The following is a 12,563-nucleotide window of genomic DNA, read 5'->3' on the forward strand; positions in this document are numbered from 1 at the left end:
ACAACCCCAGCATGGCCCCGCCCCGCCATCCCGGAGCCAAATCCCACCTGGGACTTGTCCCTTCTCCTGTGGCGGAGCGAACCCCGGGCTTCCTGGTCATAAGTGGGGCTTCCCAGCCCTTCCTCTGAGCAGAACCCCAGGTCTCCCGAGGAGAGACAGTGGGACAATTATGAGCTACCTCCGCCGGGAGGCCGGGACAGTCTGCTCAGTTGACCAGTGCCCAGGTGGACCCCTGGATCCCCGCTCTGGCCTTGAGCCTGCAACTCCATTTTCCCTGAACAGGGGCTGCCAATTCAATCATTTAGGGGGCTGGGTGTGAAGGCAAGGAGTCAAAGCTTGACCAAAGTGGCCTCCTGAAAGGTCAGGACTTTGGAGGGGCGGGTGGGCCAGCGGCAGGACAGAGGCAGGGACGGCCCCTTCATTTCTGAGGGCTCTTGGGAAGGTGAGCCAGGAGAGGGGGTGGCCCCAAGTTAAGAGTGGGGCGGTGCTTGGGTTTGTCGGTTGGCCCTGTGTCTTCTGTAGCTTCCCCAGCCGAGCAACAAGGCTATGAGGGGGGAGATCTGCTCAGCCTCCTCTCCCCCGCACCCGCCTTGTAGCCGGGCAGTCCACCGTCCCGGACATCCCAGCCTGGCCAGCTTCAGCCTCGGGCCTGCTCTGAGATTATGCCCATCTGGGCTCTCCTGGCTCTCAGGGCGAGTGGGGCGGGCAAGACGGGTGAAGCTTAGAAGCCTTCGTCCCCCCTGCTCCCCGGCCCCCGTAGCCGCGGGGTCAGGGCTCAGTTGTACCTGTAATGACGGGTGTCCCGGATTGCTCTGTCACTGCTCAGCTTGTCGCTCTCCAGCTGGTTGAAGGCATGCTGCCGGTACGGATCCTCCCCGGGCTTCAGCGGTTTGGAGGACAGGTACGCCTTCTCGTCAAAGCCTCTCAGGGGCGTCCTGGTCACCTGAAAACCAGGCCTCGGTCAGGTCCTGGGAGGGGCCGGCCGCCAGGAAGCCGAGACCGGGCTCAAGGTAGCGGGCAGTCAGAGGTAGTGGGGCCCTCTGAAGAGAGGGTCGCGGCGGGTGAAGGCAGGCCTGAGCCCTGGAGGCAGCGATGCTTCCGGCAGAGGTCAGAGGCGGTCAAAACCAAAGCCCTCAGCACCAGAGTCCGGCCCAGGACCTCTCCTTCCAGTCTGGTCTTCACCGGAGAGTGACGGCCCCTTCATTTCTGAGGGCTTTTGGGAAGGCGCCAAATTGTACATTCCAAGTGCTTAGTACAGTGCTCTGCACATAATAATAATAATGTTGGTATTTGTTAAGCGCTTACTATGTGCAGAGCACCGTTCTAAGCGCTGGGGGAGATACAGGGTAATCAGGTCGTCCCACGTGAGGCTCACGGTCTTAATCCCCATTTTACAGATGAGGGAACTGAGGCCCAGAGAAGTGAAGTGACTCGCCCACAGTCACACAGCTGACAAGTGGCAGAGCCGGGAGTCGAACTCATGACCTCTGACTCCGAAGCCCAGGCTCTTTCCACTGAGCCACGCTGCTTCCCATAGTAAGCGCTCAATAAATACTATTGAATGGAGGTGGACCAGAGCCCAGGCGCAGGGAGGACTGAGAGGGGGACCCCGGCCGGAAGAGGGGGTAGCCCCAGGTTGGGGGCCACGGTGGCCCTTAGGACCTGCTCGTTGGCCCTCTGTCTTCTGTAGCCTCTCTGGTTGGGCAACAAGGCTATGACAAGGAGGATCCGGGGCAGATAAGCAGAAGCCACAGTCAGGATACCAAAATGTCAGTCAGTCAGTCAGTCAGTCACTCAGCCAGTCGTACTTATTAATAATAATAATAATGGTATTTATTAAGCACTTACAATATGCCAAGCACCGTTCTAGACACTGGGGGGGATACAAGGGAATCAGGTTGCCCCACATGGGCCTCACAGTCCTAATTCCCACTTTACAGCTGAGGCAACTGAGGCACCGAGAAGTTAAGTGACTTGCCCAAAATCACACAGCTGACAAGTGGAGGGTCCGGGATTAGAACCCATGACCTCTGACTCCCAAGCCCGTGCTCTTTCCACTGAGCCATGAGCGCTTACGGGGTGCAGAGCACTGTGGTAAGCATGTGGGAGAGTACGCTTTAACAAAGAACAGACCCATTCCCCGCCCACATCGAGCTAAAAGTCTAGAGCCAGGCGGTCAGTCAATTGTATCTATTGAGTTCTTACTGTGGGCAAAGCACTGTACTAAGCGCTTGGGAGAGAACAATATGACACTATAACAGATACATTCCCTGCCCACAATGGGTTTACAGTCTAGAGGGTGGATGATCCAACCACTTTTTCCTTTGTTCTTCCCCCCTCCCAGCCCCACAGCACTTATGTCCATACCTGTAATTTATTTTTTTATATTAATGTCTGTCTCCCCTCCTCTAGACTGTAAGCTTGTTGTAAGCAGGGAAAGTGTCTGTTTATTGTTATACTGTAATCTCCCAAGTGCTTAGTACAGTGCTTTGCAAATGGTAAGCATTCAGTAAATACAATTGAATGAATGAATGGATGGATGGATGGATGGATGGATGGATGGATGAATGAATGAATGAATGAATGAATGAATGAATGAATGATTGCTCAGAAGAGCAGAATGGTCTCAGGTTCTCCTCCCTCGGAACAAGCCCGGACATCCTAGAAATCCACTAGAAGGTCAAACAACACAAACCCTTCTTCTGACCACTCTGGAGATGCTTAGACCTGAAATTCCCCCATCTGTAGGTTCTTTTTCCCACCCTCGATCCCTCAACACTTATGTAAAGATCCGTAATTCATTCAGCTGCATTTATTGAGCGCTTATTGTGTGCAGAGCGCTGTATTAAGCGCTTGGGAGAGGACAGTACAACAATAAACTGACACATTCCCTGCCCACAATGATTCATTTCATTGTCTTTCTCCCTCTCTGGACTGTAAGCTTGTTGTGGGCAGGGGGACACGTCTACCAACTCTGCTGTATTGTACTTTCCCAAACGCTGAGTACAGTGCTCTTGCGCTCAATAAATACCATTGATTGATTAAGAACATCGCTTCCGTTTGGCCTCCAGCTGCCAGCTTCTTTTCCCTCCTGTTTCCAGTCTGTTTCTCATTCTGATTTTTGGGCGATAGCCCAGGGTGACTAAATTTAGAAGTGGAACACTATGGAGAGGAGGCTTAAATTGAAAAATGAAAATATTTTCCATGTCATCTCAGTTAAAAATAGGGCATGGAAATATTTCTAACCTTGTATATGCTAATCTTTTTTTTGCAAGAAAGTATCTCATTTGGGGTTCTACACACAGTTCAGCTTCTTTTTCAGTCATACGCTGCTCGAGTTCCTTCTTTTGGCAGAAAACCCTCTGGGGTCTGTCTGGGACTAAATTTCAGTCAAACCTCATGTCAAAGCTCTGGCTTTGTCCCGGGGCTGATGATTCCTAGCCCCTCTTGGTTGTATGACAAACCCAGGCAAGGGTGGCAAAATCACACCGGCTTCTGGATCTGGGAAACATAGGTTCATTCATTCATTCAATCGTATTTTTTGAGTGCTTACTGTTTGCAAAGCACTGTGCTAAGCACTAGAACAACAAACAGACACATCCCTGCCCACAATGAGGTCACAGTTCTGAAGGGGAGAGAGATGTTACTATAAATAGGTTAAATAAATAAGTAAATAAATCAGATATATAGATATATACTGCTGTGCTCTGGAGATGAGAGGAAGGATGAATGAAGGAGCAAGTAAGAGTGGTGCAGAAGGGAGTGGGAGAAGACTGTGTTTGGTAAAAGTAGGGCTGCCAGGACTCTTGGATAGATTTTTGTCTCTCACCCCAAGAAAGAAAATCCAAAAGTGTCGTGGGCAGGGAATGGGTCCGTTATATTGCTCTATTGTACTCTCCTAAGTGCTTAGCACAGTGCTCTGCACACATAAATAAATATAATTGACTAATTGATTGACGGTCCTTCCCCCCCAGGGGGTGAGGGGGTTTCCCACCAATAGCCGGTCATTAGTCAGCGCCAGTGGGCAGCCAAAGGGATGGAGCGGTGAATTATGGACTGGCTTCGGCCTCAGTGGCGAAGAGATCGGACATTAGTAGTCGGGTTACCATGGCAACGTGCACGCAAGCATCCTCTCTTGCCTGAAGGCCCGTTCTCCTGGGAGAACTGACGACGATACTTCAATGCCCCCCCTCATAGATGCCACCTCTAAGGGGTGGTTCGCTACTTTCCAGCTGTGGGCACGGGCACTATGTTAATAATAATGATGGGATTTGTTGAGCGCTTGCTATGTGCCAGGCACTGTACTCAGCACTGAGGTGGATACCGGCAAATCGGGTGGACACAGTCCCCGTCCTCCGTGGGGCTCACAGTCTCAATCCCCGTTTTACAGATGAGGGAACTGAGGCCCACAAAAGCGAAGTGACTTGCTCAAACTCACACAGCGGACAAGTGGCAGAGGCGGGTCTAGAACCCATGACCTTCCGACTCTCAGGCCCGTGCTCTATCCACTACTCCATGCTGCTTCTCTACAGCTGATTGGGCTGATTTTCTTTACCTCCATTCAGTCTAATCTCTTTTAAGTTGTGGGGGTGTCCAAGCAGGGCTGGAAAATGCTGTTTCTGTAGAGAACTGACCTTCCTGACCCACTGACCCGTGGAAACCTGTCTGCCCTCCCAAGCCTCGTTACTATTATTACATTTGTTAAGCACTTATATTTGTTAAGTTCAAGTAGTGTTTTGAGCACCGGTGTAGAAAGAAATTAATCAGGTCGGACACTGTCCCTGTCTCACATGAGGCTGACAATCTAAGTAGGAGGGAGAACGGTATCGAATCCCCACTGTTTCTACATGAGGTTCACAGTCTCCGTAGGAGGGAGAACAGGTTTTGAATCCCCATTTTACAGTTGAGGAAACCGAGGCAACGAGAAGTGAAGTGACTTGTCCCAGGTCACAAAACAGGTACGTGGCAGAGCTGGGTTTAGAACCTAACCACTAGGCCACCTTGCCTCTCCTCCTGCAAATTCCCTGCCTTGGGAATTCCACCCCCTTCACTCTCACTCTTGAAAGTGCAGCTCTCCTTCCATCCTGGCTCACAATCTCTGTCCAGGCAGGGGTCTCTTTGCCTCTTCCCCTCTCCCTAAACCAACTACTCCAAAAGTAAGCCACTCTGGACCTTCCTCTGTCCAGGAAATCCACTAATCCAGAGAGTGTCCAATTCTGAACTATCCAGAATTAAGAGGATTTGCCCGTTGCTGAGGGATTCAATAGCCCAAGAACCAGCTGTTTCCCTTGTCCCCAGACTGCGGGATCAGGGAAATGGGCTGAAGCTGCAGGAGAAAGGGTCATTAGACATGAGAAATGGTTCCGGGGAGAGTTTTAAGGAGCTAATGCCTCAGAGCTAAAAGCAGTGTGGATTCCACCCTGCCTTAAGGCAGTGAGTGGTGGGTTCGAGACCCAGCCAAGGGATTCTTACCCACGAGAGGCAGCATAGAATAGTGGAAAGAGCAGGGGCCTGGAAGTCAGAGGACCTGGGTTCTAATCCTGGCTCCGCCACTTTTTTTTGTAATGGAATGTGTTAAGTGCTTATCTCGGGCCAGTCACTGTTCTAAGCACTGGGTAGATACAAGCTAAGCAGGTTGGAAACAGAACTTGCCCCACATGCGGCTCGCAGGCTTAATCCCCATTTTGTAGACGAGGTCACTGAGGCACCGAGAAGCGAGGGGACTTGCCCAAGGTCACACAACAGACAGCCGGGATTAGAATCCAGATCCTTCTGACTCCCAGGACCATCCTCTATCTACTAGACCATGCTGCCACTTGTCTGCTGTGTGACCTTGGGCAAGTCATTTAACTTCTGTGGGTCTCAGCTACCTCATCTGTAAAGTAGAGATTAAATCCCCCTCCCTCCAATTCAGTTTATAAACCCTATGTGGAACCTCATTACCTTCTATCTGCCACAGCACTTAGAACAGCCTTGACCCATAGTAAGCGCTTAACAGACACCATAAAAAATAGATATCTTTAAGTTCTCATATACCTCCCAATTTTCAAATACATAGTTCTCAGGAAGGCCCTGAGAAGTGAAGTGACTTGCCCAAGATCACACAGCAAACAAGTGGCAGAGTCGGGATTAGAACCCAGGTCCTTCTGACTTCCAGGCCTGTCATCTACCTACTAGGCCATGCTGCTTCCCTAAGGGATGAGCTCCCTGAGACCATGAAAGTAGAGTGAGAAGAGTCGGGGGCTTAGGAAGGAGTCGGAAAGGGGTGTATTTATTTATATTAATGTCTGTCTCCCTCTCTTTAGACTATAAGCTCACTGTGGGCAGGGAGCCCTGTATTGTACTCTCCCAAGCCCTTAGTTCGGGGCTCTGCACACAGTAAGTGGTCAATAAATATGGGTGAATGAATGAATGACCCCCACAGTGCGTGGAAGGGAGGAGCCAGCGGACAAAACGGAGAAGGAGAGGCCATAGAAGCAGGGGGAGAAGCAGGTTAATCCAGGGTCAGGAAAACCGAGGCCCGAACAATCAATCGATCAACCTGTGGTGGTTACGGAGCGCTTACTATGTGCAGAAGACCGTACTAAGCACTTGGGAGAGTTCGATAAAAAGCAAAACACAAACCCCAGAAAGCAAAGCCGCCTGGCAAGGAAAACCAGCTGAGTAGATAATGGCCGGGGAGAACCTCGAGACCAGCAAGCAGAGCAATTCAAGGGCCATTTCCCCAATTTGGAGACGCCCGGCTAGTCTACCCTTGGTTATGACCAATCCGCTCCCATTCAACGTGGGTGGATTTTTATGAGGCAGTTTAAAAAAATTCCTTTTAAATTACATCTGTGACAACCCCTGTTTTTAATTTATCATTTCAGTGTAGCGTAGCGATAATCCCAGTAAATTCTGCAAGCTCGCCAAGGTCCTCCCAGGTGACCCTACCCCTTGCCACATAGCAAAATTAATCATCGGAATCTTCTGTTTTCGAATTTCGTCGGCAGAACTCGCTTCAGCAGGGACTAATTACATACTTGATATCTTTTCTCTGGGTCCACCGTCCTGACCTCGATTTTAAAAGGGCGCTGGGATACGGCCTAGGTACCGCCAAAAATGTTCGGTCCATGTTTCCTCCCTTCTCAAGAACCTCTGGTAGTTGTCCATCCACCTCCACATCAAAGAAAAACTCCTCACCATCGACTTCGAAGCAGTCCAACACCTCGCCCCCCTCCTACCTCATCTCACTCCTCTCCTACCACAACCCAGCCCGCACACTTCGCTCCTCTAATGCCAAACTTCTCACTGTGCCTCCATCTCGCCCATCTCGCCACTGACCTCTCACCCACGCCCTTCCTCTGGCCTGGAACGCCCTCCCGCCTCAATCAGTGGTATTTATTGAGTGCTTACCGCGTGCAGAGCATTGTACTAAATGCTCCTGATAGTACAAAACAACAGTGTTGGTAGACACGTTCCCTGCCTACTGGGAATTTACAGCCTAGAGTGGGAGTGCCTCACACATGCCATTATTGTTATTATTACATAAGGTCGGTAGGGTTGAGGGAGGGGTGTATATCAAGTGCTTAGAAGTTACAGCTTAGTCAATCAATCAATGGTATGTACTGAGCACTTTCTGTGTGCAGGGTACCGTACTGACTTCTTGGGAGAGTACAGTATAACAAGAGCTATATATACAAGTACAATATAACATGTTCCCTGCCAGCAATGAGCTTCAAGTCTATATCCAAGTACATAGGAGATGCAGGAGGGAGAGGAAGTGGGGGATAGATGAGAAGCAGCGTGGCTCACTGGAAAGAGCACGGGCTTTGGAGTCAGAGGTCATGGGTTCGAACCCCGGCTCTACCACTTGTCAGCTGTGTGACTTTGGGCAAGTCACTTAACTTCTCGGTGCCTCAGTTACCTCATCTGTAAAATGGGGATTAAGACTGTGAGCCCCACGTGGGACAACCTGATTCCCCTGTGTCTACCCCAGCGCTTAGAACAGTGCTCGGCACATAGTAAGCGCTTAACAAATACCAACATTATTATTATTATTATTATTATGGGCTTAGTCGGGGAAGACCTCTTGGAGGAGGCAGGATTTTAATAAGGCTTTGAAGATGGGGAGGGGGTGGCCTGTCGGATATCAAGGGGTAAGTCGCTTCACTTCTCTGGGCTTCAGTTCCCTCATCTGTAAAATGAGGACTAAGAGTGTGAGCCCCATGTGGGACAGGGACTATGTCTAATCTGATTAGCTTATACCAACCCCAGCGTTTAGTACAGTGCCTGGCACACAGGAAGTGCTTAAATATCACAATTATTATTATTATTGTTATTATTATTCACTTCCCTGGTCCTCAGTCACCTCATCTGTAAAATGGGAATGGAGACTGTGAGCCCCATATGGGACAAAGTTTGTGTGCAACCTGATTAGCTAGTATTTACTCCAGTACTTAGTAAAGTATCTGGCGCATGGTAAGTGCTTAGCAAATACCACAGTTATTATTATTTTTCACTTCTCTGGGTTTCAGTTACCTCATCTGTAAAATGGGGATTAAGACTATGAGCCCCATGTAGGACAGGGATTGTTGTCCAACCTGCTTACTTTGTATCTACCCCACTGCTTAGTACGGTGGCTGGCACATAGTAAGCACTTAAGAAATATCATAAAATTAAAAAAAAGGAGGAAGGCACTTTGGCTTGCTAGAAAGGGTTTGGGGTCTCAAGGACACGTTATCCCATCTCTGGACCCTCACCCTACCTTCCTCCTCTGAGACTCTTCTTCCTCCAGATCTCTCCCCCTCACCACATCTCCTGTTCAGGAAGAGCTGAACTGATAACCGATGAGAAATTATATTCCTGCAAAACCAGACAGTGCCGGGGAGGGATCTGGTGTTGGTTTTGCCTTTTTTCCTCTCAATTCCCACAGGTAACCCTGAGACAAATTAAATGTAAAATAATTTCCTACCGCTTCGACAAATGCGCTTCCCGCAGTTGCAAAACGTTAACACTGGAAATAAGACATAAACCCGACCGGCTGCTGTAGAAACCCGATGAAGCGGCAAACACCCTGGGAGGACAACATGGCCAAGGGGAAAGAGCGCAGGCCTGGGAGTCAGAAGACCTGGGTGCTAATCCCGGCTCTGCCACTTTTCTGATGTGTGACTCTGGACAAGTCGCTCCACTTCTCTGGGCCTCAGTTGCCTCAACTGTAAAATGGGGATTCAGTACCTGTTCTCCCTCTACTTTAATGTCCCTCCACCACCTCAAACTTAACATGCCCAAAACAGAACTCATCTTCCCACCCAAACTCTGTCCTCCCCATAACTTTCCCGTCATTGTAGACAGCACCACCATCCCTCTCTCACAAGCCCGAAACCTGGGTGTTAACCTCATCTCCTCTCCGTCATTCAACCCATATATTCAATCTGTCACCAACTCCTATCTGTTTAACCTTCACAACACAGCTAAAATCCACCCTTTCTTCTCCATCCCAAATGCTACTATATAATCCAAGGATTTATCCTTTCCCGCCTGGATTACTACATCAGCCGCCTCGCTGACCTCCCTGCCTCCTTTCTCTCCTCACTCCAGTCCATATTTCACTCTGCTGCAGGGATTATTTTTCTACATAAACATTCAGGCCATGTTTCCCCACTCCTCAAGAACCTCTAATGGTTGCCCATCCACCTCCACATGCATCAGAAACTCCTTACCGTCGGCTATAAAGAAATCAATCACTCTGGCCCCTCCTATCTCACTTCGCTGTCCTCCTATTACAACCCAGCCCTGACACTTTGCTCCTCTAATGCCAACCTACTCACCGTACCTCGAGCTCATCTATCTCACTGCTGACCCCTGGCCCATGTCTTATCTCTGGCCTAGAACTCTCTCCCCCTTCATATCCAACAATTACTCACCCCACTTTCAAAGCCTTATTAAAAGCGCATCTCCTCCAAGAGGTCTTCCCTGACCAAGCCCTCATTTCCTCTTCTCCCTCTCCTTTCCACGTCACCCTTCAACTTGGACCTGTTCCCATTATTCACCCCTACCTCAGTCCCACGGTACTTTAAGTACATATCCGTACTTTATTCACTTATAATAATGACCGTCTTTCCCTCTAGACTGTAAGCTCACCGCGGGCAGGGAAAGTGTCTACCAACACTTCTATGCTACTCTCCCAAGTGCTTAGTACAGTTCTCTGCACATATTAAGCACTCAATAAATACAACCGATTAATTGTACTAAGCCTAGGGAGAGTACAACGCAACAGAATTAGACACGTCCCGTGCCCATAATGAACTTATAGTCTAGAGGGGGAGACAGATATTAATATAAGTGATTTATAATATATAATTTAAAAGTATGTAGATAAATGCTGTGGGGTTGGGATCGGGAATATAGGAAGGAAATGCCCGATAGTGGCTGCGTACATGGTGTACGTGGCTTCTACATGGATTATTCCGGGGCTGTGTACTGGTTCTATTTAATTTAGACTTTAAACTCGTTGTGGGCAGGGACTGTGTCTACTGCTACTACTACTAATAATTATGGTATTTGTAAAGCGCTTACGTGTGCCAGGCTCTATACTAAGCTCTGTCGTACTCCTCCAAGCATTTAGTACAGTGCTCTCTCTGCACAGATAATGACGATGGTATTTGTTAAGTGCTCAATGCATACCATCGATTGACAGGTTGCTAGCCACTCCATAATAATTATGGTGCCTGTTAAGTGCTTATTCTGTGCCAAGCACTATTCTAAACACTAGGGTAAAGACAAGTTTATCTGCCCCGTCCCACATGGGACTCACAGTTTAAGGGGGAAGGACCACAGGTATTTAATCTCTATTGCACAGATGAGGAAGCTGAGGCCCAGGGGATCAATCCATCAGTAGTATTTATTGTGTGCTTACTGTGTGCAGAGGGTTTAGAACAGTGCTTGGAACATTGTAAATGCTTAACAAATACCATTAAATAAATAAATAAATGGTGGTGTTTGTTAAGTGCTTACTATGTGCAAAGCACTGTTCTAAGCGCTGGGGGATACAAGGTGATCAGTTTGCCCCACGTGGGGCCTCACAGTTTTCATCCCCATTTTACAGATGAGGGAACTGAGGCACAGAGAAGTTAAGTGACTTGCCCAAGGTCACACTATTACCAAACAGTCGGGAGAGTACACTCTTAACAGTTGGTAAACTTTCCCCGCCCACGAGTTTGTAGTCTAGAGGGAGCTTAGAGTCTAGTTAAGTGACGCCCAAAGTCACACAGCCGACAGCGGCAGAGTCTGGATTAGAACCCAGGCTCTCTGACTCCCGAGCCCGTGCTCTTTCTCGGCCACGCTGCTTCCCAGCATCTTACTTTGCAAGAGCCCGGTATTTAGGACAAGGACAACCCAAAGTCTGCACTGCAAGAGGTGACCACTTCTACTCTCCCAAGCGCTTAGTACAGTGTTCTGTCCAGAGTTAGCACTCAATAAATACCCCTGATCGATTCCAAGGGTAACCAGACCTCAGGGGCTTTTATGGGAGTCCTGCAGGGACCAACTCCCCAGTCTTCAGCTGAGAAGGATGGACACTGAGACGGGATGGGGACAGGAGATGGGGGCCGGGAGCTTAGATTAACGACGAAGTAGACGCCTCTCCCTATCCCCACTCTCTTTCCCATTTTTCTCCTTCTCGGCCCTGACTCTCAGCCCTCCCCTGCCCCTTAATTGATCGATCGACTCATTCGGTCATATTTATGGAGTGCTTACTCGGTGCAGAGCACTGTACTTAGCACTTGGGAGAGGCAGCGTGGCTCAGTGGAAAGAGCACGGACTTGGGAGTCAGAGGTCAGGAGTTCGAATCCCGGCTCCGCCGTTTGTCAGCTGTGTGACCGTGGGCGAGTCACTTCACTTCTCCGTGCCTCAGTTCCCTCATCTGTAAAATGGGGATTAACCGTGAGCCTCACGTGGGACGACCTGATTACCCTCTATCTACCCCAGCGCTCAGAACAGTGCTCGGCACATAGTGAGCGCTTCACAGATACCTACATTGTTATTATTATTATTATTACTGGGCGTCACTGTGGAGAGCAGGACTCGGCATCTGGCAGCCCTTCCCTGGTCCTTAATTGATCGATCGATTCATTCAGTCCTATCTATGGAGTGTTTACTGGGGGCAGAGCACTGTACTAAGCACTCGGGAGAGTAGTGGGCCTCCTCTGCCACCTGTCAGCTGTGTGACTGTGGGCAAGTCACTTCACTTCTCTGGGCCTCAGTTCCCTCATCTGTAAAATGGGGATGAAGACCGTGAGCCCCACGCGGGACAACCTGATTCCCCTGTGTCTACCCCAGCGCTTAGAACAGTGCTTGGCACATAGTAAGCGCTTAACAAATACCAACATTATTATTAGTGGGCCTCCTCTGCCACCTGTCAGCTGTGTGACTGTGGGCAAGTCACTTCACTTCTCTGGGCCTCAGTTCCCTCATCTGTAAAATGGGGATGAAGACCGTGAGCCCCACGCGGGACATCCTGATTCCCCTGTGTCCCCCCCCCCCAGCGCTTAGAACAGTGCTCGGCACGTAGTAAGCGCTTAACA

General features: G+C 49.5%; 1 protein-coding gene across 1 annotated transcript in view; it reads right to left on the minus strand.

Annotated features, from left to right (window-relative positions):
• The window catches only part of GALNT16 (polypeptide N-acetylgalactosaminyltransferase 16), a 35,217-nt gene that overhangs the window by 20,192 nt on the left and 2,462 nt on the right, over nt 1-12,563 (minus strand). The window contains exon 2 of the mRNA XM_029080936.2: nt 786-943. Coding sequence (XP_028936769.1) covers nt 786-943 — 158 coding nt within the window. The remainder of the gene's footprint in view (nt 1-785; nt 944-12,563) is intronic.

This window comes from Ornithorhynchus anatinus, chromosome 1 (assembly GCF_004115215.2).
Source record: "Ornithorhynchus anatinus isolate Pmale09 chromosome 1, mOrnAna1.pri.v4, whole genome shotgun sequence".
Taxonomy (NCBI): domain Eukaryota; kingdom Metazoa; phylum Chordata; class Mammalia; order Monotremata; family Ornithorhynchidae; genus Ornithorhynchus; species Ornithorhynchus anatinus.